We start from the raw sequence: 25,564 nt of genomic DNA on the forward strand, positions 1-25,564 counted from the left end.
GAACCAAATGAGAACATACCTTTGAAGTGCTTAGATCAAGGTCCAGCACACAATGATCAATCAGTTGTGTTGAGAATGGGCTTATGTGCCTGGCTGAGGAGTTTGGTCAGTGGGGTTGTGGTGGTGCCTTTAAAGGAGGTGGAGTTGGGGAAGATGAGTTCATTTTGAACAGTCTGAGGGATGATTCTGCTTTTTACAGAGGATTAAATTGAGGCTTTGGAGGGTTGATGACTTTTCTTGAGTTGCCAAGAGTGTAAGCGGGCACAACTGCTAGTTAGACTTCAGTATTCTGACTCTAGGAAAATCTCCAGTTCCAACTCTGGAAAAGCTCAGAAGCTTTCTCCTCTTAACAGGTCTCTGCTGTTTCCTCCTGACTTCACCAAACAACCATGTCATCGGAATCGAGCAAAAAACGAAAGCCCAAAGTGATCCGAAGTGATGGAGCTCCAGCTGAAGGGAAGCGTAATCGTTCTGACATTGAACAGGTGAGATCAGCCAGGGCTGCTGTGCTGCTGAGAAATTGCAGCTCGTGGCCAAGCACCTGGCTGTGGGTTTGCAGCAGCCGAGGATCATAGGCGTAACCTCCCAGGTGGCCTCTGTTTGACCAGGTGCCTGGAATTCCCTTGGCTCTTCAAGACCTGAGAATCCATATCAGATTTAGCTGCAGCATCCCAAGAACCAACAAGCCTGTACTAGACACGATTAGTGCCTGAACAGAGAATGCATTCTAGTATGGTGTGTGTCTCCAGCTTTCCTGATGGTCAGAAGAAGGCAGTCCATCCGCAGCGGCCACTAAGGCTTTGGAGATGTGACATCCCTGGTCTGCTACCGAGACAGTACCAGAACCATGTAGCTAAAGAACGTCTTCTGAGGCCTGAGTGCTGTTGTAGTCAGCAGGTTCTTCTTTTGCTGTTTCTCTGTCCTTGAATCTGTCAAGCTAATTTATGACTTAACAATTTTTTTCTTCTCCATTATGGTTTATTACAGAATCTTGAATATAGTTCCTTGTGCAATGCAGTAGAACCTTGTTTATCCATTCTATGTATAATAGTTTGCATCTGCTAATCCCAAACTCCCAATCCATCCTTCCCCTTGGCAACCACAAATCTGTTCTCTGTGTCTGTGAACCTGTTTTGTAAGTAAGTTCATTTGTGTCATATTTTAGATTCCACATGTAAGTGGTATCATATGATATTTGTCTTTCTCTTTATGACTGACTTCACTTTGTACCTAATCTCTAGGTCCATCCATGTTGCTGCAAATGCTATTATTTCATTCTTTCTTATGGCTGAGTAGTATTCCATTGTCTGTATATACACCACATCTTCTTTATCCATTCATCTGTCGATGGACAGTTAGGTTGCTTCTATGTCTTGGCTATTGTGAACAGTGCTGCTATGAATGTTGAGGTGCATGTATCATTTCTAATTAGAGTTTTGTCTGGATGTGCCCAGGAATGGGATTGCTGGATCATATGGCAACTCTATTTTTAGTTTTTTGAGGAACCTCCATACTGTTTTACATAGTGTGCACCAGTTTACGTTCCCACCAACAGTGTAGGAAGGTTCCCTTTTCTTTACTCCCTCTCCAGCATTTATTTGTAGACTTTAATGATGGCCATTCTGACTGGCATGAGGTGGTACCTCACTGTAGTTTTGATTTGCATTTCTCTAATAATTAGCGATGTGGAGCATCTTTTCATGTGCTTCTTGGCCATCTGTATGTCTTCGTTGGAGAAATGTCTGTTTACTCTTCTGCCCACTTTTTGATTGGGTTGTTTGGTTTCTTGTTATTGAGTTGTATGAGCTGTTTGTGTATTTTTGAAATTAAGCCCTTGTTGGTCGCATCGCTTGCAAATATTTTCTCCCAGTCCATAGATTGTATGACTTAACTTGGTTTTTTGGTTGGTTGTGGTTTTTGTTTGTTTTTTAACTAGAATAGAGAAACATACCAGCTTCAACTTAAATGGAAGATGATGCTTTCCTCAGATTTAGGAAATTAAAATTAACGAAGAACCTTATCCTTTGGGAGGTATTGATTCTGACTCTTTTTTAAAAAAATTAAATTGAGATATAATTGGTATATAACATTATATTAATTTCAGGTGTACAACATAATGGTTGATATTTGTTTATTTTGTGAAAAGATCACCGAAATAAGTCTAGTTAACATCCAACGTGTTACATAGTTGTTACAAAAATTTTTTTCTTGTGATGAGAACTTTTAAGATCCACTCTTTTAGCAACTTTCAAATATGCAATGCAATATTTTTAATTGTAACTGACTCTCTCTTAAAGAGATGTGTTTGTTTATGCCAAAGTCTGGGAGACCAATTAGTATATTTTAGTTTCTGCTAAAGCTTGATTTGACCGTCTAAACACCCATCAGTAGAAATTTGGTTAAATGAATTCTGGTTCATCTATATGTAGCCATTTTGATGGAGATTTATATTTATTGTGATGGGAAATTGCACTAAATAGCATGAACAATATCCCATTTTATTTATTTATTTATTTATATTTTTTATTTTATTTATTTTTTTGCGGTATGTGGGCCTCTCACTGTTGTGGCCTCTCACTGTTGTGGCCTCTCCCGTTGCGGAGCACAGGCTCTGGATGCGCAGGCTCAGCGGCAATGGCTCACGGGCCCAGCCGCTCCGCGGCACGTGGGATCCTCCCAGACCGGGGCACGAACCCGTGTCCCCTGCATCGGCAGGCTGACTCTTAACCACTGCGCCACCAGGGAAGCCCTTATTTATTTTTTTAATGTATTTATCCACAGTACTAACAATGGAGTTACTTCAGGCTGGGAGGTGAGATTATAGGCAAGTTTTCGTTTTGTTTTTGATACTCCTCTCTATGTTCTGAATCTCTGACACCAAGCATGCATTACTTTATAATCAGAAAGAGGAAAAGAGGAATTCTTTTCCATTTTGAAAAAAAGAAAAACATTTGATTTGCAGATCAGATCCTTTAGAGACCTGATTTGGGGCTTCATTGTTACTCATCTCAGCCAAGTGTCCCTGTTCCAACAGAGAGACTTTTACTCTCCACCCAAGGCCTATATCCTTGCCTCCACAGGAAGGTAAATACTACAGCGAGGAGGCTGAGGTGGACCTGCGGGACCCTGGCAGAGACTATGAGCTGTACAAGTACACGTGCCAGGAGTTGCAGAGGCTCATGGCAGAGATCCAGGACCTGAAGAGCAGGGGAGGCAAGGATGTGGTAAGGAGTGGGGCTGGGAGGACACGGACCTGGTGGGTCTGCATGGATGGACCTGTTTCGCACCTATCAGAGCCCTTCTTTATATTGGTCTTATGTCCTGCCATCATCATGGGGTTAGAGCCTGAGGGCTCCAGAGACCTGCCTATTAATTTATTGTAACATCACCACCCAGTCATCAATTACAGTCATGAAAGTACAGGATAATTAATGTTTTCCATAACTGTAATTTGATAATTCATCCAAATGATATTTATTAAGTGCTGGGCGTGGAGAAATTATGGTACATGTCAATCACCATTGCTATTATAAGGCTAGATATGTACAAATAAATCAGAGACCAAAAATTAAAGTATTAATATTAAATGAAAAAAAAGGTTTCAGAGCAGAGAAGCAAAACAGTGTGACTGAAAACTAAATGGGTAAGTTCAAAATAAAACAATCCATATTTTTCCAGGAATCTCACTTATTTGTTCTTATACTGGCCAATATTGTTAAGATTATTACATTCTATCTATTTTACTGTAGTCAAGTTTTACAGCTGTAATTCTGCTATTTTCATTTAAATTATTCTGTAATGTTGTTTACAGAGGTCAAGTTGTATGGCATGATGTTGTCGTTGTTAGGATCTCTGTGTACATTGTGTAGAGACAGCTGTTGTTTGCATTGGCTGCCTTTGCTCCATCTTTGATTCCTGTTACTTTGGTCCAAGTAGAAATTAGTTTTTTATGCCTGGGAACCTTAAGCATTCCCTTATACAGTCATTCTTCCATTTCCCCCGACACTTCTTATGGTTCTGAGCTCCTTCCAGTGTCTGTTTTTTTTTTTTTCCCCCCGGTATGCGGGCCTCTCACTGTTGTGGCCCCTCCCGTTGCTCCGGACATGCAGGCTCAGTGGCCATGGCTCACGGGCCCAGCCGCTCCGTGGCATGTGGGATCCTCCCAGACCAGGGCACGAACCCATGTCCCCTGCATCGACAGGTGGACTCTCAACCACTGCGCCACCAGGGAAGCCCTAGTGTCTGTTTTTGACTCTGGATCAGGATGAGCAGTGAGGGGCTGAAGGAAGCTGAGCCAGCTCCAGTTGTCAAGGTCTTTACCAGTTTTTTTGGCCTGTAGGCAATTGAGATCGAAGATCGGAAGATCCAGAGCTGTGTGCATTTCATGACTCTAAAAAAGCTTAACCGATTAGCCCACATCAGGTTGAAGAAAGGAAGAGATCAGACTCATGAGGTAGGAGCTGAGAGATTTAACCCTCCTCTTCCTCCTTCTCATCCCATCTTTAATCTCCTTTACCCCTTTTCTGAGTTTGCTGCTGCTCTGCTTTGCCCCACCCCACCCCGACTTGCCCCACTCACCTCTGACCTTGTCCTCCTTTCAGGCCAAGCAGAAAGTGGACGCCTATCACCTGCAGCTCCAGAACCTGTTGTATGAGGTGATGCACCTGCAGAAGGAGATCACCAAATGTCTGGAGTTTAAGTGAGTGTTGGAGCACAGGGCTTTGGCAAGATGGTCTGTTGGTAACTGCTTTTTCCTACATAGCTCAGTATGAGCCATTTTTTTTAAAAAGAAGTCAGATGCTCTTGGAGACTACAGGATCTGGGGGAAGGCTGAATAGATCACTTTGAGTGGGAGAATTGGAAGCAGTAGTTCCAGGCTGCACAAAGAACCTCAGAAGCCTGTCTGACCCTTTTGAGTTTTGTGCTCTGAACCTGGTGAAAAACAGTTGTCTCTCCCCAGCAGGCAGAGCCTTTGCGTTACTAGTTTGATTCCTGAGCACGTTGTATGGGAGCAGCTCACTTCCAATTACATCTTTTTAACCTTTTGGCCCAGCTTTCCTCTCTAAAGTTCCAGCAATTCATTTTTGCAACTGGATTTCATTATTTGGAACCTGAACTTCTTGCTGCCTAGCTGCCTTTAGGTGAACAAACTACAGTTTGTCAGTGTCCTTAAACTGTGATGCCCCTTGGCAAATCCAAGCTGAGAGATGTGAAAGAGGACGGAATAGACAAATTTCATAAGTGTATTTTTAGGTTTTCAGCTAAATCATGGATATAAAGCTTGGGCAACATGGATAAGGATCCTGTGGCATGTCACCAACTACCTCTCTTCACATTGAAACACCTGCTAATGAGCATTTGCTGAGAAGACTGGATTCTAGGTTCCTGGGTAGCTGTAGACCAGGGCTGAGTTGACGTACACGGGGTGGAACTCTGGGCCTGTTTAAGCCACAGTTTGGGTTTCTGAGGGCAGCAGCTTGACATTGAGTTTTTTGGGGTTTTTTTTCTGCGGTACACGGGCCTCTTACTGTTGTGGCCTCTCCCGTCGTGGAGCACAGGCTCCGGACGTACAGGCTCAGCGGCCATGGCTCACGGGCGTAGCCACTCCGCGGCATGCGGGATCTTCCCGGACCAGGGCACAAACCATGTCCCCTGCATCGGCAGGCGGACTCTCAACCACTGCGCCACCAGGGAAGCCCTGACATTGAGTTTTTGACTGCAGGTCAAAGCACGAAGAAATCGATCTGGTCAGCTTAGAGGAGTTTTATAAGGAGGCTCCTCCAGATATCAGCAAGGTGGAAGTCACCATGGGAGACCCTCACCAGCAAACCCTTGCACGTCTGGACTGGGAGCTGGAGCAGCGGAAAAGGTAGCGTTTCCTCCTTCCTGCCCTTGTTCACCTGTGCAGACACGGACCTTTATCCATGAGGGACAGTGCTTTGTCCTGACCCAGGATCAGATAGCAAAGCACTGTGGAACCAGCAGAATAGTCTCTAAGACCAAATCCCGTTTTGTGATTAATTCACACTTAGCAGTTCACAGTTGACCAACTGAACTGCATCATAAGTGGGGTCGGAATTGCTTAACGCCGTTATGCGAAAGAGTAACCTTTTCTTTAAAATTTTAGTGCCTAAGACCTAAATACCTTTTGTATTATTAATCTGGTTTTTTTTTTTGCCTTTTCCCCCACCTGTAAGCATATTTGTGTGGTATTGCAAAGCTGTGCAAACATTATTTTAGAAGGTTGTACAACATTCCAGGGTAAATTGTAAATCACATAATTGTTCCCATATTGAATTGGACTTTAAGTTGTTTGCATTGTTTTGGTATTATAAATAATGCTTTGAGGCACCCCTTTACATATAAAACTTTTTGTACTAATAAAGAGCTTTTATTTATTAACCGTAAGTAGAATGTCTATACTGTATAATTTAATCTAGATCTTCCTTAGAATATGGTATGTATATTTTTTTCATCCTGAACTTTTTTTTTTTTTTTTTGCGGTATGCGGGCCTCTCACTGCTGTGGCCTCTCCCGCTGCGGAGCACAGGCTCCGGACGGGCAGGCCCAGCGGCCACGGCTCACGGGCCCAGCCGCTCCACGGCACATGGGATCCTCCCAGACCGGGGCACGAACCCATGTCCCCCACATCAGCAGGCGGACTCCCAACGACTGCGCCACCAGGGAAGCCCCATCCTGAACTTTTTATGGTTGCATCCCTTCCATCGTGGTGACCTTTTTCCCTTTCATGTTTGTACACGAGTTCCAGGGCTTTTGGTTGGCACATTTGTTCTGTTTTCTGTCAGAGAAGCTGCTGTTTTTAAATTCCTTACCTTTTTCTGTTGTTGAGTATATTTTGTGCCTTTGGTCTACATAATGAATTTAATAAGTACTGAGTCTGGATCTTAGGGACTTGGTGTCAGTTTTTTAGCAGATGGGGCTGGCCTGTCACACCCCTGTCCAGTACATCACTTGCCCTTGGCTAAGCCATAAGTGTTCCATTCCTGTGGCTCTGGTCTGGAATCTATCCCCACTCTGCCCCACTCAGGTCCATGGGCCTCATTTGTGTCCTATAGCTGCTGAGTCCATATATTTGTGAAAGTTCTGGGTCTAGCCTCTGAGGCAAGAAACGGAGCAGTAGGTGATACCAGTGGTCATGGGCACAGCCTTTGGAGCAGACAGGCATGGGTTCAGAGCCCAGCTCTGTGCTTGCTCTTACTGGATGACCTGAGCCTTTGTTTCCTCCTTCGGGGATAAAAAAAAGTCCCTATCTTCCAGGGTTTTTATAAGGATTATATTTATAAGGATTAAATGCCATAATGCTTGTACACCATTTTCCAAAGTGCCTGGCACATAGTAAGTGCTAGGTAAACATTAGCAGATAATCGTGACTGCTGTCATTAGGTAGAGTCTGATAGTGAACAGGTGTGTTGGGGTGTCCCTGGAGAGCATCAGGCGACAGTGCTCTGTCTTCCCCCAACAGGCTGGCGGAGAAGTACCGAGAGTGCCTGTCCAACAAGGAGAAGATCCTTAAGGAGATTGAAGTAAAGAAGGAGTACCTGAGTAGCCTCCAGCCTCGTCTCAACAGCATCATGCAGGTGAGGGTCTCCCCACACCCTGCCACCTCCTCGGCTTTTGCTTTGCCTTCACCACTCAGTGGCACATTGCTGACCTGAGGCCACCAGCAGCCACATCACCCTGTGGGTTTTGTCGGGTCTGTTACCCTAATCAGTGTTAGAGCACAGTGCAAGGATGGTCCCGTCTGCATGCCCACAGCAGGTGTGATAAGGTTGTGTCCTGTGTGGAGGAATTGCTAGCAGGATTCGCTCTGCAACGTATACACACACGTACCTCGGCATATTCTTTTCACCAGCGCCTATTCCGGGTAAAACGCTTTCACAAACTGTAAGTTTAGTTTACACCTTGCGTGATCTCCGCCAGCCCACAGTCCCCAGGTATCTAAGCATGCTTCCACAGATGTCTATTAGATCCCCCTGACTGCACCACAGGGGCCAGCTGCTCAGCAAATCTACTTGCTCTGAAAAGAACTTTACTCATATTTGAAAACCGTTAGGTACCTTAGGAGGAAAAGTCCCCACTTTACCTGTAAAATGTAATTTCTTTCTATATGGGTGACCTGATTTTTGTTTGCTTTGTGAAGCCAAGTTTGATCTAAATATAGTTTTATAAAGCAGGGTAAATGGCTAATATGGAGGAACTTTGTAAAAGGACCCTAGTGAAATTGAAAATTCACTTTTGTAGGATTTGGCAAGATCTACATTTCTTCTCTTCAACTCTAGGCATAGAATTAGAGTTAACAAATATGCTCAGTAACACTTCATATGGGACAAAAATCAGAAACTAAAAATTTTGGTTGTACTTCAATTTTTCCTGTTAACTGGAAACACTGAATGCTCCTAAATAGGGTACAGGTTAAATAAATTCTTGTGTGGTTCAGTCTTACACCTATAATGGAAGTATGGAGCATCCTGTTACTGACAGAATAACTGGACAGAAAGATCTATTAAATTATGAAATCAAAAACTGCACGTTGTAGAACATGTATAATCCCATTTGTATACCTTCATTTACAAAGTATTCGAATGGCTGTATATATGTGTAAGTCATGTATGTGCTTAGAAAAGTATGTTTTCACACCAAACCATTAACAGTTACCTTTGGTGGTTGGGAACTGGGAATTTTTGCCTTATAAACTAGAATACAACTTTAAAAAAAAATGTACATATACTACTTAAAAAAATAATTTTATATAAAGAAAAGCATACAACTCATAAGCATACTCACAGTTCAGTGGATATTCCCTGTGTACACATTTGTGAACACATCTGTGTAATCACCCAAATCAAGAACATTAGCAATTTTCCAGAAGATACTTTATTCCCCTCCCAGTCACTGTCCCCCCACCCCATAACCTTTAATCTTGACTTCTAACATCACAGGTTAGCTTGGCCTGTTTTTGTTGGTTTGTTTGTTTTGTTTTTTTGACTGCTACGGGTCTTCGTTGCTGCGCGCGGGCTTTCTCTAGTTGCAGCGAGCAGGGGCTACTCTGTTGTGGTGTGCGGGCTTCTCATTGTGGTGGCTCGTTGCAGAGCACGGGCTCTAGGCACACGGGCTTCAGTAGTTGTGGCATGCGGGCTCAGTAGTTGTGGCTCACGGGCTCTAGAGTGCAGGCTCAGTAGTTGTGGCCTATGGGCTTAGTTTCTCCGCGGCATGTGGGATCTTCCCAGACCAGCGCTCGAACCCATGTCCCCTGCATTGGCAGGCGGATTCTTAACCACTGTGCCACCAGGGAAGTCCTGGCCTGTTTTTTAACTTAAATAGATGGAATGATATAATACATATTCTTTTGTGTCTGGCTTCTTTTTTTTTTTTTTTTTTTTTTTTGGCGGTACGCGGTCTCACTGTTGTGGCCACTCCCATTGCGGAGCACAGGCTCCGGACGCGCAGGCTCAGCGGCCATGGCTCACGGGCCCAGCCGCTCCGCGGCATGTGGGATCTTCCCAGACCAGGGCACAAACCGGTGTCCCCTGCATCGGCAGGCTGACTCTCAACCACTGCACCACCAGGGAAGCCCTGTGTCTGGCTTCTTTGATTCAACAGTTTGTGAGATTTATCTAGATTGTTGTGAGTACCAGGAGTTCATTTATTCTCATTGATGTTTAGTGTTTGATTTGGGGTGTTTCCAGTTTGGGGCTGTTGCGAATAATGCCACTAGGAGCCTTCTTACACGTGTCCTTTGGTGTACATGTGTACACATTTCTTTTGAATATATACCCAGGAATGAAATTGTTGGATCATAGTATGCTATGCGTATATTTAGTTTTGGTATTCAGTGAAACAATTTTCTAAAGTGATTGTACTGATTTTTGAAATTCCCACCATCACCATGTGAAAGTTCTAATTTTCCACATCCTTGTCAACTCTTGATGTTGTCATTTTTCTTGATTATAGCCATTCTGGAGGGTATCTTTTATGGTTTAAATTTCCATTTCCCTGGGGACCAGTGACGTTGAGCACAGCACATTTTATATACTAACTGGCTTTTGGAGTACCTCATTTGTGAAGGGCCTGTTAAAGTCTTTTGCTCCTTTTTCTGTTGGGTTGCCCGGAATTCTTTATATTTTCTGGAGATGAGTCTTCTGCAGATATCTTTCCTTTTCACTTTCATAATAGTATCCTTTAATGAGCAGATGTTCTTAATTTTAACACGATCCAGTTATTAGTCTTTTCCTTTCTCTGTCCCAAGGTCATGGAAATATTCTCGTATTTTCTTATAGAGCCCTATTGTTTAACCTTCCACATTGAAATCTATAGTCTTCCTGGAAGTGAATTTTGTATATAGTGTGAGGTGAAGGTCAGATTCTTTCCCCACATAGGTATTCAGCTGATTCATTTATTGAAAAGACCATTCTTTCCCCCACTGTTCTGCAGTGCCTTTTTTGTCATAAATCAGATATCTGTATATGTTTGGGTTTGTGTGTGCGTGATCTAGTTGTCTCTGCACCAATATCACACTGACTTATTACTCTAGCTGTATCAGAAGTCTTGATGCTCAATAATGTAAGTCCTCCAATTTAATTTTTCAGGATTATCTCTGTTATTCTTGGCCTCTTTTATTTACATATAAGTTTTAGAATCAGCTAGTCTATTTTCATCTGCTGGGATTTAGATTGGATTGCATTGAATCCATAGATACTTTGGGGAGAATTGACATCTGGGTGGTATTAAGCCTTGGAGGCCATTAACATGGCATATATCTCCATTCATTTAGATCTTTCATTTCTCAGGTGTTTGTGTAGAGGTTGACACACTTTTGACATTTAGGTATTTGATGTTTTCTTGATGCTAGACGAAATGGTATCTTTTTTTAAAGTTCGTTTTCTTACTGTTTATTGCTGCTATCACTTTCATAAATAAAAAACTGTATACTAAGTAACTAAGAAGCCACATGTTCCTGTGTGTGCCTGTAAAAGAAAAACAAAATCCCTCCTTCCTTGCTCGCAGGCTTCCCTACCGGTGCAGGAGTATCTGTTTATGCCCTTCGACCAAGCTCACAAGCAGTATGAGACAGCCCGACACCTACCACCTCCCCTCTATGTCCTCTTTGTCCAGGCCACTGCGTATGGGCAAGCCTGTGGTGAGTATGGGGGCTGGGCAGGGAGGGGCTGTGGGAGCAGCAGCTGTGGCCAATTGAGTCATTTGGAAGCACCTCCTGCTGAGGAAAGCTCCCTGGCCCTACTCAGAAGCCCTCAGGTGATAGATGCTGCCTCCCCTCTGCACTGCCCGGCATGGCTGTTTTGACCAGCTGGCCTGAGGCTGGACTAACCTGATGGGCATTTCAGAATGGATGGCTTTGAATCTTTGATGAGCCTGACTGGTCGGCTGTTGTGTTCAGTGCCCAGGCAGCCTGTCTGGCCTCCCAAGCACTCACCCCATCAAGGCACACTTGGCAGGTGGATCAGTGCCTCCTGCTCTCTTCACAGAGAGGGTTTGGTGAACACAGGTCCCAGCCAGCTGTCTCAGGCTTTCACCAAGCCCTGGAACAGGCTGCATGTCATAACAGTGAATTACGGAAGGAGAGGAGGTGTCCTCATTAAGCTTGAAGGCAGCCCATGACTCCACTAGGATTTTGAGAAGCTTTTAGAGATCCTGCCTTTTGCCCTACTGCAAGCTTTCACCCAGCACCTAAAGTTTTCTTCCCTACGCCCACCCCACTGCATCAGACAGACACACATTGCGCCAGTGCATGCCTCTCCTCCCAGCCATGGGCATCAACACATTACTGTCTCTCTTCTTGTGTCTTCCTGGTCCTTTTGATCCTCTCCCTCCCCTTTCTTCTCCCTCCTGTTTTCATCATCAGCTCATATGAAATCCTCCCAGCCCCCTAGACAGGGTGAGTAATTTTCTTTTCTTTTGTGTTTAAAACCCAGCCTGTTTCCATTCCCATTTTACTCTAGAATTCCAGGAATAAACTAGTCAAAAGAACAGTCTAGCATTTGCCAGTGTTAACGGGGGCAGCCAGCTTGTTTGGGATGAGGTGTGATGGTTCACGAGGGTTGTCAGAGGTAAGCAGTGGTCAGCCACTGAGGAATATCCCAAGGGCCCGCCACTTGGGGGAAGTTTGTCATCCCTTTTTGTGCACTTGAACAAACCCTTTCAGGCTCCTGTGACTATCTGCGTCTCTGTATACCCTTTTGAATGGAGGAGGAAGGGTGATGGCCTATCTGATCTCTCAGCGCTGGACCCACGGAGTTGCACAGAGGCAGGCCCAGGCATTGCTCATTGAGGTGTCAGGCCTGGTGCAGGGAGCAGGCCACTTAGCTTTGTGTTTGAGATACCAAGCTCAAGTTGAATAGACTTGGTCTTGAATCCTAGCTTATTTACCTCTTGGCTGTTGTATCTAACTTCCTTGAGCCTTAATTTTCTCATCTGTAAATGGCTAGAGTAATAGTATTGCTCCTATAGGATTGCTGTGAGGATTGAAAATTAATTTTTAAAAGTAATTTTATAATTAAAATTCAGTCCTCCTAACCCAACTGGGCAGCCACCATTTGTCAAGTCCCTGTTTCATAGGTGCAGAAACTGAGGCTCAGAGCAGTGACATAACTTTCCAGGTTGTAAGTTTGGGAGTTGGTTGAGCAGAGACTCAGGCCGGGACTGGACTGCAGGTTCCAGGTTCCTACCCACTGTCCTGCTGCCTCCCAGTTAAATGTTGTGGTATCAGGCAGGTGCCAGGTGCTAGGTGTAGTGCAGAACAGAGAATAAGAACTGAGGGGAGAGCTGTCGTTTCCAGAATGTGGACAGTTACAGGTTCTGGATGAGAACCTTTAAGACAGTTGGTAGAATTGTGCCGTGTGGCTTTAGGCCATCGATTTGGATTTCTGTGCCTTGGTGTAAGCCTGAAAAGAGAGGCATTCACCCCTAGTCTCAGGTGATGCTTGGCCAGGAATCTGCATTTTGGGTTCCTTGTTTTCAGTAAATGATGGGAAAAAGTGATGGGAAACTTAGGTTTCCCACCTTGCTCCTCTTCATCTGGAGAAAGGACTTTTGCCCTCCAGCCCCGGTCAGTAAGAAGCTGTGACAGAAGCAGAGGAAGTGCAGCCCCAGGGCGGGCCTGGTCGTGTAGCTTAGCTCCATCTCTCAGCAACTTTCACAGAAAGCTGTTTCTTGCTCCTAGATAAGACGTTGTCTGTGGCGATTGAAGGCAGCGTGGATGAGGCCAAGGCTCTGTTCAAGCCTCCCGAGGACTCCCAAGGTAAGTGGTGGTCAGGATCCTCCCCCACGTCTACTGTAGGTGGTTCCAGGAATGCCAGGTCACCACCCAGGGCCAGTGCTGGTCCTTTGGTAATTAGCCGTACTGGTTCTGTGTGGCAGGGAGCTTAGCTTTAATGTCTTAGTGCTCGAGGTAGACAGGGAAAAGCACTGCCTTTGGATTTCAGCCTGCCTCTCACCAGCTCACTGATCCTAGGGAAGTTCTTTAACGTTTCGGAGCCTCAGTTTACTCTCCTGTCAAAACAAGATAGTAATACCTCATGTAGAATTATTATGTGGATTAAATGAGGTCATGCATGCAGAACCCTTAGCATCATCCTCAGCACACAGTAACCCCTCAAATTATATGAGCTTCTGTTATTGTTGTTTATACTACTGTTATTACTGCCACCACCACCACCAATGGAGGAGCTTATGGTCCATAGGATGACGTTAAAAATCACTGAAAAAAAAAAAAGGGTGATGGGATTATAAGTCATTTTTCTTTTCCTTGCATCACTCTGTTTTCTATACTGAATAAGAAGCAGCAAATATTTATTCTAAAGGAACCCATTTACAAAAGCCTGGGCCCTATTATGCGCCCTGGGTTGAGGTGCTCTCAGGAGAATTGGGAGCCCTCACCTCGAGCTGCCTTCTCTCTGTCGCTGCAGATGACGAGAGTGACTCGGATGCTGAGGAGGAGCAGACCACGGTGAGAGTGTGGGGAGTGCCGAGCAGCTGCCCTAGGGGCCCACTAGTTGGCGGGTGCCATCCTCCCTAGAAGCAGAAGAAAGAGGTTTGAAAGAAAGGGAGCTGGGATCCTGGCAGCTGGAGAGCTGAAGCACGGGTCCCAGTGGTGAGGCCCTGGCCAGCAGGGAGAAGGGGACGGGGGAGATTCCCATGAGCAGTGCTTACCGGCTCGACCCTTTCCTTTGTCCAGAAACGCCGGCGACCCACACTGGGAGTTCAGCTGGACGACAAGCGCAAGGAGATGCTGAAGAGGCACCCGCTGTCCGTCATGCTGGACCTGAGGTGCAAAGGTCTGGCTCCCCTTGGTCTGGGGGATCTCGTAGCGCCTAGGAGTGCAGCCAGCTGCCGCTCTGCGGGGTCCAGCAAGCTGATGCCTCCTTACCCAGGAAAAGATTCTGGTTTCATATTTCTGTTTTCCTTTGTTGTTCTTCATGGAGTTTGATTTTTTTCCCCCTCCTAAGCCATAACTTTGAAAACATAGCAAAAACATCAGACACATTAGGGATGCTTGATGGAACTACACACCTCTTTCTGAACTTGACAGGTTAGATACACAGAACAAGTTGCCAAGAGTATGCAGGCTTTGAGTAATATGACCAACCTGCTTAATTTAATAAATATAAGTAGAACTTCGTATTTTGCAGAGACAGTGGGTTTTGAAACTGGCTTCATATGGGTAAAGGAGCACATGGTAAAGCATCCCAGCAGGATAAGAGTTAGCAGTCAGATGTAAGTTTCCTTCTCACCCCAGACTTCCAGACCCTGGTCCTGGTCATTACCTTCAAGGGCAACCATTGTGACAGTTTCCTATGTATTTTCAAGAAATAAACTATGCATTTAGAAGCTTTTACACAAGTTTATACTTAACCCCTTCGCCTTTTATTTATTTATTTTTTTTGGTGGTACGCGGGCCTCTCACTGTTGTGGCATCTCCCGTTGCAGAGCACAGGCTCCGGACGCGCAGGCTCAGCGGCCATGGCTCACGGGCCCAGCCGCTCCACGGCATGTGGGATCTTCCCGGACCGGGGCACGAACTGGTGTCCCCTGCATCGGCAGGCGGACTCTCAACCACTGCGCCACCAGGGAAGCCCCGCCTTTTATTTTTTACATAAATGGAAACACTCTACACACTTGTCTTCTCTTTGCCTTTTTATAAAAAAATTTTTGAGATAATTTTAGACTCAGAAGAGTTTCAGTGATGATACAAAGATTTCACACCTGGTCTTCACCCCAATATCAACATCTTTCTTAACCACAGTAATCAAAATCAGTGTCAATTTCATTGGTACAGTACTATTAACTACCAAACTTATTCACATTCCCCTGGTTTTTCCACCAGTGTCCTTTTTCTCTTCCAGGATCCAATCCAGGATCTCACATTGCATTTAGTCGTCATGCCTATTAGTCTCCTCCAGTCTTTGCTTGTCTTTCATGACCGTGACACTTTGGGAGATGAGGTTTATGTATTATGTAGAAAGGCTCTCAATTTGGGCTTGTCTGTTGTTTTCTCCTGATTAGACTGAGGTTGTGGGTTTTGGGGAAGGAATACCACAGATGGCAGTGTTCACCGTCACGTCTTATCAGGGGTCGGAGGTATCAATTTGTCTCGTTAATAGTGATGTTAACCCATATCACTTGGTGATCCCTTGATCGCTTCCTTTCCATGTTGTGTTAGTTAGAAGCAGAGTCTCTAAGTCCAGTCCACACTCAAGGGAGGGAAATGAAGCTCCACCTCTTGGAGAGAGTAGTAGCAAAGAATTTGTAGAGACTTTTTTTACTCAATGTTAAGTTGCCATCAAGTTGTTTTTATAGTGAAAGATCTTAAAAGTCTTGTTGACTTTGCTTTCTATAATACTGTTGACGCTCTTCTAGTGTTTAACTCATAAATGATGTCTTCTTTTCCTCCTCCCCTCCAGATGACAGTGTACTGCACCTGACTTTCTACTACCTCATGAACCTCAACATCATGACGGTAAAAGCCAAAGTGACAACTGCCACAGAACTGATCACCCCCATCAGTGCAGGGTATTGGACAGGTGCTGCGGGGGGTGGGGCGTGGGAGGGGGGTGTGGTGGCAGCCTTGGTGCTGGGCTCCTCTCGGATCCTCCCTCATCTGGCTCTGAGTGGAGTTCATGGCCACACTGGCTTCTGTTGTCACGTCCACACAGCCCCGAAGTCCTGGTACATCACAGGTATTTGGAAAGCACTCACTGACTTGAATTGGTGAAGTCCTCTCACTACACAGCAGATGCTAGAAGTGACTACAGCCTGTTGTAAATTGAGTGGGCAGGGCACCACCTTTTACACCAGTGGAAAGAGTGTGAATGTGAAAGTGAGATTTGGCAGACCTTACCAGGTTGACAAATTTAGGCCTCTCTTTTTCTTGTCTCTTTCTGTCCCAAGGTGCTGGGATTTCACTTTGCAGCTCAGCTCAATCCCAGGTTGTCCTTACCTGGGCAGTGGGAGGAAGACTGGCGGGTCCCTGTGGGGGTTTTGAGGAGGGTGAGCAGAGGCACATAGTGGCAGCCACAGGTGGAGCATCCCCAGAAAGGCCCTGACCGTGGCTGCTTGTTCCACAGCCAGCGTGGGAAGAAGGGAGGAGGACCGAGAGGGCCTGGGGGTGAAATAGGCTCACCTGGCCTGGCACACCTCCCGACCCTGCCCCACCTGCTTCCAGTGAGTCCTCACGTCAGGTGTAGAAAGATCAGTGAGGGAGACGTGGGTCTGGTGGGATGGAACTCTTCCCAGGCCTGCCTGATGGTGGCGTTTCCCCTGGGTTTTCAACCCTGCACTTAGAGTCCACACCCCCTTCAGGCTGCATCCTTGGTCCCTGTGCTTGAGAGTGTTGCTGGACCACCCCGAGCACTCTGGATGGAGTTGACCTTGTTCCCACCTCACCCCAGCAGAGGGAGCCTAGGGCTGGCTTCTTCGGAGAACCCAGTTGCAGTGCTGGTCCAGTGAGCAGCTCGAGGGCCCCATGATGGCCCTGGCCACAGTGGAGCTCTTTGTCGTGATCGTTCTGCCTGCTCACTTCTCAGATGTCCTGTCTGCTAAGTCACGGGGCTGCAGGCTGGCCCCAGTGTGCACTGAAGCCCACTCCCCTGCGGGGCACTGCACATACCGTGATAGGGGCAGGACTGCACACTGGCTACGAGCTCTGCGAGTGCCGGGTCTCCCCTCACAGCTGTGTGTGCACCTTTAGCCAGATTACCTGACCTCTGAGTCTGTTTCCTCACTCCGGTCATTAATTAGATCCCCTCCCAGGGTGCCTGTGTGAGTCAGGTAAAATGCTTAGCATAGCTGAAATGCTTGGTAAATGACAGCTGTTTGTCATCATCAGATTTAACTCTCACAGTAGCTCTACAAGGTGAAGAAACTGAGGCTCTGCAGAGTTAAGAGGCTGCCCCAGGGTCACAGGTAGTGCATGGAGAGTGATGATTCAAAGCCAGCTGGGCCTGTGTACCATGGTACTACACTACTGTCATTGCCCTGGTCCCCAAAGGGGAGGAAACCCAAAAGGAAACACCACCCTGAAGCCAGGATTAGCTCTTTAAGGGCCTTCAGGTGTTGTCTAGCTCATCCCCCTATTTTACAGATGGAGAAACTGAGTTCAGGGGCATATGTCCAATTATGGAAGTGCTGGGCCTAGACTTCAGACTCGCAGCCTAGAGGCCTTTGCTCAAGGCTGCTTTTGCCCCATGGAGACACCATGGTGTGTGGTTTTATTTATTTATCAACTAAAACAGGGATACTTTTTAAAAATTTCAATTTAATCACAGTATGACACTAATTCCTTAATATCAATTATCTAGTCAGAGTTCAGATTTCCCTATAAGTGTTCTTTGTTAGTTTTGTTCTTACAGTTTGGGTTTTGAATCTGGATCTTTTTAAGATCCATGTGTTGCAGTTGGATGAAGCTTCTTTCAGGTGTCTTCCCATCTGAATGTCCTGCCATCTTTTATTTGTTGAGGAAAGTAGGTTGTTTGCTCTGTAGGTTTCCCCCAGGCTGCATTTTGATGATTGCATCCCTGCGGTACAATTGAACGTGTTACTCCCTCCCCCTGTATTTCCTGTAAATTGTAGGTAGAGTTAGAGACCTGATCAGATTCCATTTTTAGCGGGGGAGGTGGGTGTGCAGCACTGTGTCAGAGATGTTGCATGATTTTATCAGGAGGCACAGGCTGTCTCTATTTTTGAGATGTTAGCAACATTGACGACTGATGCCAGGATCTCTTAATTCATTAGGAAATTCATGTTTTTATTATAAACATTTTATTCAGAATTATATGAACCTTGCTGAATTTTCCTCAAGAAATTGTTTTCCAGAATGATCTCCATTAGGCCACTTTAATTCATTAATCAGTTTTTCATTAAGGCATTGAATTATTTTAAATTATTTTCCATTTCCACTTTACGAAGATTTTAAAAATCTCTTTTTTTAAAACTTTATAACAAAGACTTGAGTAATTGAATAGTGTTTTGAATAGTCATATTTTTATGAGTATATAGCCTTCTCTTTAATGGCCATTATTTTTACCAAATTCAGTTGTCCTGAGCCACATATTGCAGATGGAAATTTTGTCGAGAAGATTTGATTCTTCCATCAGGTTTCATCAATTTAAAATCCTAATCTTGTGCATTTTTAGCTGTTCTGTTTCATTTTGGCTGATTCTGTATATTAGTAGCAGTCACTAAACATTGGCTAAAAGACTGACAATTATTCATTTTCTAGCCGGTTCTCTGTGTGAAGCAGCGAAGGGGACAGAGACCCTTGGGGGTCATGGTGGTGCAGGGAGACACTGTCAGGAGAGAGAGCAGGGCAGAGCCAGAAGCTGCCACCCTCCCGGTGCTAAGTTCCTGGAGGCCTGCTGGCTCAGAGCAGCAGTTTCCGCCTGAGTCACTCCTGACGCTGTCCCTGGAAGGCGAAGGGGAACTCCCTTTGGTGAAGGGAAAGAATGGGCCTCGTTGACCTTTGCGATCAAATTACTCCATTCTCTCCCCATCTCTTCTCTGATTGTCACGTTTAATTACATGTTTAACCATTGTGAGTAGGTGGCTGTGGCATCACCGTGTCTCTCTGCTTACAGCACTAGGTCACCTTGTCTCCAGTCTATGTGATATATCTTTTTCTGGGAATTTTAAAGGGGACCTATTTCTGTGATAGCATGAGATTTGGTAAAAAGTGAGATAAGCACAATATCAAAGCTTCACACTGGATCTCTCTGGGGTAGAAAGGATCTGTTTTGCTCCTATGAAAATTCTGATTATTCCTATTGTGTCACAGGGCTTTGCTCCCCTGAGGAAAAGGCTCTGGTCACCATGTAACTCTTGAAGGGATAGGTTTCTTAAAAAATTGGTGGTTAAGAGTATTACTGTCTTTGATGGAATAGAGTAAATCCTGGCTCCAGCACTTAATAGCAGTGTGATCTTGGACAAGCCATATCTTTTAAAGCCTTGATCTTCTCCTCTGTAGAATGGAAATGATGATACTCCCTACCTCATAGGGTTATGACTATCTGATGACCTCAGGCATGTAAAGGGTCTGGCTTTGATCATCAGTGAGAGGGGGCGTTACCACCGCCAAATGCCCACGTCTGCGTGGAAGCAATGGGTTGGCCGGCGTTCTCACTGCAGTCTTTTTCCTCTTCCAGTGACTTGCTGTCTCCTGACTCAGTACTGAGCTGTTTGTATCCTGGGGATCATGGAAAGAAAACTCCAAATCCAGCCAATCAGTATCAGTTTGATAAAGTTGGGTGAGTCAGCAGCATTTCCTCCTCTCCCAGCCTCTCTGCTTCTGAGTTTCTCCTGTGGCTCAAACCCAAAGCTGGAGACCTGTTAGGGCCAGAGGCCTCCCAGGGGACAGGGGAGGCGGCTGGGCAAGAGGGAGTGCTCTGTCCAGAGAAGGGAACACATGCCTTTTCCTGCTTATGAGGCCATGGAGGGTGGGGAAGGGTGGAAGGATCAAAACTCTGGGAACGTGATAATAGATGTATTTAACATTTTAATTCTCTGAGGATTAAAGTTTAAAAAATATTTTATAAATTGGTGGACTGATGAAGAGATCAAGTGTACTGCCTTTTTATTGATATTTGCTAATGAGTTGAAGGCTGCCAAGGGAAAAAGAGAAAAGTGACTAGGAGAGATGAAATTCACAGTAGGGAACTGATGAAGTTAAGAGGCTTTGCTGGCAGCCTGGCCGTGGGTGCAGCTGAGCCTGTGGGACCGTTCTGTTTTGGGGGGATGAGAAGGTGGGAGGAGGGATATATCCGGGGACCACTGCAGAAATGACTTATAGAATCATTTCATTCTGTGTTCTTATCTGCAGCATCCTGACTTTGAGGGACTACGTACTTGACTTAGGGCATCCCTATTTGTGGGTGCAGAAGATGGGTGGCCTCCACTTCCCCAAAGAGCAGCCCCAGGTGTGTCTACTGATCCGGTCCCCTCGGCTGAGGACCTCTATTCCTCTTGTCCCATACAGACTCCAGAAGGGCTTTGGGACTTTGAACTAGCAGAATGCTATCCCTCTGGGCTATGATCTATCTTCCCTCCACTCAGGATACTAAAATGTCCAAGGCCTACAAGTGTTTAGGTACCTTTTGCCTTTGCCATGAGCCTGTTAGCCCTCTAGGTCAAAGTAACTTGGATCCTTGCCCTGCGTGCAGTGCAGCTCCAGGCGCTGCTACCCCTTGGTCTTATGTACGAAGGTGCCAGAAATGAACCCTAGGGGACCTCTTAAGATCTCAGCACCTTGTATCGTTCCTGTTGGGACTCAGCCTCTGGCCTGTCACAGTAGGGAAACCCTGCTGTCCCCAGAAGGCATCTCAGGACGTGGGTAGTCCAGGTTGCCACAGGCAGGCAGGTCCTAGGAGAGAGGGGTGCCTGGAGGAAGGGATGGGGAGCTACTAACATGTGTGCCACTCGCTGTCCTCCACAGCACACTGTGATCACTGACCACTCTCTGAGCGCCAGCCACATGGAGACCACCATGAAACTGCTGAAGACCAGGGTGCAGTCCCGCTTGGCCCTCCACAAGCAGTTTGCCTCCCTGGGTAAGCTGGTGCTAGTTAGGGCTGTGACCTGAGAGCCACTCAGACAACACAGGGACAAAGACAACGGAGCCCTGCACTCAGATTTCTTGAATCCTGATGACAAATCAAAACGGGCTGGCTTTCTGGCTCTTGTTGAGCAGAGGTGTTAGCTGGGCCACTGGGGAGAGCTGTAGGCTGCCAAGCAGAGGTCTGAGCTCTCCTCAGGGCCACCAGGGCTGTCTCAGCCCAAAGCCTTTTGGGGGCCCAGGTTAGCAGATTGGTCAGGAGCATCATGCTAGGTCAGTGCACGTCAGACTTTGATGTGCGTTTTATTTATTTTAAAAAAATATATTTTTAATTATTTATTTATTTTGGTCTGTGTTGGGTCTTCGTTGCTATGTGCAGGCTTTCTCTAGTTGTGGCAAGCGGAAGCTACTCTTCGTTGGGGTGCACGGACTTCTCATTGCAGTGGCTTCTCTTGTTGCAGAGCACGGGCTCTAGGCACGCAGGCTTCAGTAGTTGTGGCTCACAGGCTTCAGTAGTTGTGGCTCGCGGACTCTAGAGCACAGGCTCAATAGTTGTGGCACACGGGCTTCGTTCCTCTGCAGCATGTGGGATCTTCCTAGACTAGGGATCGAACCCGTGTCCTCTGCATTGGCAGGCAGATTCTTTTTTTTATATATATAAATTTATTTTATTTTATTTATTTATTTGTTATTTTTTGCTGCATTGGGTCTTTGTTGCCACGCGCGGGCTTTCTCTCGTTGCAGCGAGCAGGGGCTACTCTTTTGTTGCGGTGTGCAGGCTTCTCATTGCGGTGCCTTCTCTTGTGGAGCACAGGCTCTAGGCATGCGGGCTTCAGTAGTTGTGGCACACGAGCTCAGTAGTTGTGGCTCGCGGGCTCTAGATCACAGGCTCAGTAGTTGTGGTGCACAGGCTTAGTTGCTCCGCGGCATGTGAGATCTTCCCAGACCAGGGCTCGAACCCATGTCCCCTGCACTGGTAGGCGGATTCTCAACCACTGCACCACCAGGGAAGCCCCAGCAGGCGGATTCTTAAACACCGTGCCACCAGGGAAGTCCTGATGTGCGTTTTAATAGGAACCTAATTCATTCCAGGCAGCCAGAATAGTGCTGGGAGAAGAGCCATGAGCACAAGACAGAGCCCTGCTTTTGTGGAGCTTACGCTCAGCTTACTTGAATACAGCTGTCCAGGGATCCACGCCTCATCCCTCCCCTGACACCTGAGCTGACATCCTCCAGGGTGGGGCTGAGCCCCTGTGTTTTCCATAAGGTCCCAGGTTATTCTGATGAGCCCTTGACCAAGATGATGGCCATGTGGGGCTTTTCATTTGTTCATTCTGTAAATACTTGTAAGAGCCTACCATGTACAAGGGACTTGTAAGGAGTGAGGGTTAAGATCTTTCTGATCTAAAAGAGCCACTGTCAGGAAAGGCTTTGAGTTCCCAGGACCCGTCTGGAGGCCTCACGTGGACCCTATTTTCTCCAGGGCAGCATTACTTGCTCCCCATCAGCATTGCTTAGTTTGTTTTGTCCCAGGGTTGGGTGATTGTCATCCTGGACAGCGTTTACCATGTTGGCACGTTTGCTTATTGAAACGCCAGCAGGAATTCACCCTGGAGCAGTCCTCCTGCTCTTTTCCCTTAGAGGAACCAACACAGAACACTTCAGTCCTTTCTCCATCAAGGTCAGCTCTGAGAACAGCCCTCTTGGCTATTTGGTCTAATTAACAGTCACTGCTGCAGAGACACCGTACATCTCTGTTTCTGGCTGCAGGGGGTTTTTTTGTTTGGCAGGCCATCATTTGCATTAAGGATAAAGTGCTGTGAATGCTGGTGCTGGGTCCGGCCTCAAGCACAAGCACTGGGTAAAGGTCAGGTTGGTGTGCCTTCGTTTCTGGCACATGTTGACCTGGGCACCTGAGTACCGAGTGTACCTGGACAGTTGGCAGGGCCATCTGAGCCCTACAGAAGATGCTAGTTACACAGCTAGTTACCCAGCTGATTTCTACCTGTGACACCACCTGTCCTGCTCTCTTTTAGAACACGGCATTGTGCCAGTTACCAGTGACTGCCAGTACCTCTTCCCTGCAAAGGTTGTCTCTCGCCTGGTGAAGTGGGTGACGATTCCCCATGAGGATTATACGGTAGGTGGAGGGGTGACAGGCCACTGTTGCTGTCCTGGGGACTGCAGGCCCACGTCACCTTTCAGCTCCTGCTCCTCCACCAGAAGAGCAGGTGATTTGACTAGAGGAGCCAGCAGTTCACCCCTTGTCCTTGGTGACTTCTAGGAACTGCATTTTACCAAAGACATCATGGAGGCGGGACTGGCTGGGGACACCAATCTCTACTATATGGCACTCGTGGAAAGGGGCACAGGTAATTGCTCTGCTGATCACAGTTGCTCTAGGCAAGGGGAGCCGCTGAGAATAAAACACTCCTGGGAGTTGCCCAAAGGAAGCGAAAGATCCTGGAATCCTGTAGTGGGGACTTAGCAAACAGTCATAGTTGTGAGAGGCAGCATTCAGCCAGGACTTGTTCTGCAACAGTCATGTCCGTGGTTTATCAGCTAATCCTTAGGACAGTCCTGGGGCTGGTGATATTCCTGCTTTGTAGATGAGGAAAGTAGGGCTTAGTTACAAACCCAGTCTGACCTCTGAGCCTGAGCTCTTAGCCCCTTTGTTTCATTACATTTTAGAATCAGATGCTTGCTCGTCCCCCTCTTCAGGGAAGGGCTGTCACTCTCAGGATGTGAAGTGCAGGACCCTCCTCCCTCTGCAGTCCCTGCACTCACTTGGGAGGCATCGAGAGCTGTGATTCCTCACAGCTGTCCTGGCATCTGATCGGCCAGGGTTTCCTGCTGGAGCCACCCTGATGCTGCCTGTGGTGCTGTCATCCGGCCCCAGCCTTGGCAGGTCTGGCACAGCCTGCAGGATCCCACCCCAGGGGCTCAGTGCTGAGGCCACCGGGCGGAGGAAGTTGTCTGTAGTTCCAAGACAGTACGAGACATGTCAGGAAAGCTTGCACTCTTTGATGTTCAATTGTCTCTATTTCTTCCCTTCTCCTTTTTTTTTCTTTGCATGTTTTTAGAAATATTCTGAGGAAATTAAATAATTTCAGATACAGTTGAGGCTCCTTGATCCCACTTCATTCTCACCCTGACGATAGGTGACTGCTATTTGGAATTTTGCATTTGCTTTCCATCCTCTCCCCTTTTAAAAAATACTTTAACCTCATCCCTAAACAACAGAGTGCTATTTTGAAAGGGCACAAAATATGCATCCAGTAAATTTACAAAGCCCCAAGGGTGGGAGGTCATTGGAGGACATCATTTCTGCTTCCTGGTTGAGCGGAAGAAAGCTTGGAAAGATGATAAGTATTCTAGATTCGTACATGGAATGAATGTGATCATTTAAATTTTCATTAGATGCATTATAGAATTTGAAAAATTAAGAGTGAAATTTAAATGAATAAGTGGACAACAGTTACATGGTATGGGTTAAAAACCAAAAATTAGTGAATAGAGATAAACCCCGAAATATGTGCAAACTGTTACGGCAGAAACAACAGGAAAGTGTCACTTTTTAATAAATGTTGTTGTGACTGTCAGGGAAGAATTGTTTTAACCTACACTCTCTTGTTCTCTTATTTATTTGAATTACTGGTGGGTCAGAGAGTTCCTTTTTTCCTCCATAAATAATGAAAAGGAGTGGCTAAATGCCTAGCCCATTGATGGAGAGGATAAATGTCATCCTATTGAAAAAGGCAAAGGCTATCACCAGAGAAAAAATGAAAAAGTTAAAAAATGCAAATATTTCATTTAATGATTATGAACACAGCTTTGGCATCAGGTAGTTCTGATTAAACTCAGCATTGCTGCTTTGCAGCTGCTTGATGATCTTAAGGAAGTTTCTGTCAGAGCCTCAGTTTTTTAATATGTAAAATGGGATGATAATAATGGTACCTACCTCAGAATCGTTATTAGGATGAAATAAAATGTGTGCAAAGGGCTTAGCACAATGCTTGGAAAACAGTAGGTAGTCATTAAATGTTAGCTGTGAAAAAGCTGCACATAACAAAATAGATAAAGATAAAGAACAGAATAGAAAAAATATATTTGATTAATGTAACAGTTAATACCCAATATTGTTGAAAAGGAAAAACAGGAAACCTTCACATGGGAAAATCCTTAACTTGCTGGCAAATAAATGCCAATGAAAACAAACTTCTGCCAAAGGAGTAAATAGAACTCTTGGGCAAACTCATTGTGGACCAGACTCTGGGGAGTCCACACAGCTCTGTGTCCTTGGAGGGACCAGAGTCACAGGACCTCACTTTCTGCAACCTGGCAGTTCCACTTGGGAGATTCTAGAACAAAAGTAAAAGTCAGTACCAGAATGTGCTTTGAGCACTTGGATTAATGTGAGACACAGAGGGGTGTCGTGGCTCGTGTCCCCTCAGGGGTCCAGCGGGGAGCATGCCTCGGCTAACA

At 45.9% G+C, this 25,564-nt stretch overlaps 1 protein-coding gene across 2 annotated transcripts in view; it reads left to right on the top strand.

Moving 5' to 3' along the window:
* Positions 1-355: 355 nt before the first annotated feature.
* The window catches only part of THOC5 (THO complex subunit 5), a gene marked incomplete at its 5' end in the record, with an annotated part of 29,246 nt that continues 4,037 nt past the window's right edge, over positions 356-25,564 (top strand). Inside the window, 17 exons of one of the 2 annotated variants that reach the window (XM_079941746.1) lie at positions 390-485; positions 3,081-3,224; positions 4,340-4,453; positions 4,602-4,699; positions 5,723-5,869; positions 7,484-7,598; positions 11,026-11,158; positions 13,199-13,276; positions 13,944-13,984; positions 14,213-14,312; positions 14,965-15,101; positions 15,935-16,047; positions 19,674-19,775; positions 20,348-20,444; positions 20,960-21,074; positions 23,116-23,219; positions 23,364-23,451. In XM_079941746.1, coding sequence (XP_079797872.1) covers positions 390-485; positions 3,081-3,224; positions 4,340-4,453; positions 4,602-4,699; positions 5,723-5,869; positions 7,484-7,598; positions 11,026-11,158; positions 13,199-13,276; positions 13,944-13,984; positions 14,213-14,312; positions 14,965-15,101; positions 15,935-16,047; positions 19,674-19,775; positions 20,348-20,444; positions 20,960-21,074; positions 23,116-23,219; positions 23,364-23,451 — 1,822 coding nt within the window. Of the gene's footprint in view, positions 486-3,080; positions 3,225-4,339; positions 4,454-4,601; positions 4,700-5,722; positions 5,870-7,483; positions 7,599-11,025; positions 11,159-13,198; positions 13,277-13,943; positions 13,985-14,212; positions 14,313-14,964; positions 15,102-15,934; positions 16,048-19,673; positions 19,776-20,347; positions 20,445-20,959; positions 21,075-23,115; positions 23,220-23,363; positions 23,452-25,564 lie in introns of both variants that reach the window. The other variant, XM_079941745.1, reaches the window with a different exon arrangement.

Source organism: Stenella coeruleoalba (genome assembly GCF_951394435.1).
Source record: "Stenella coeruleoalba genome assembly, chromosome: 14".
Lineage (NCBI taxonomy): Eukaryota > Metazoa > Chordata > Mammalia > Artiodactyla > Delphinidae > Stenella > Stenella coeruleoalba.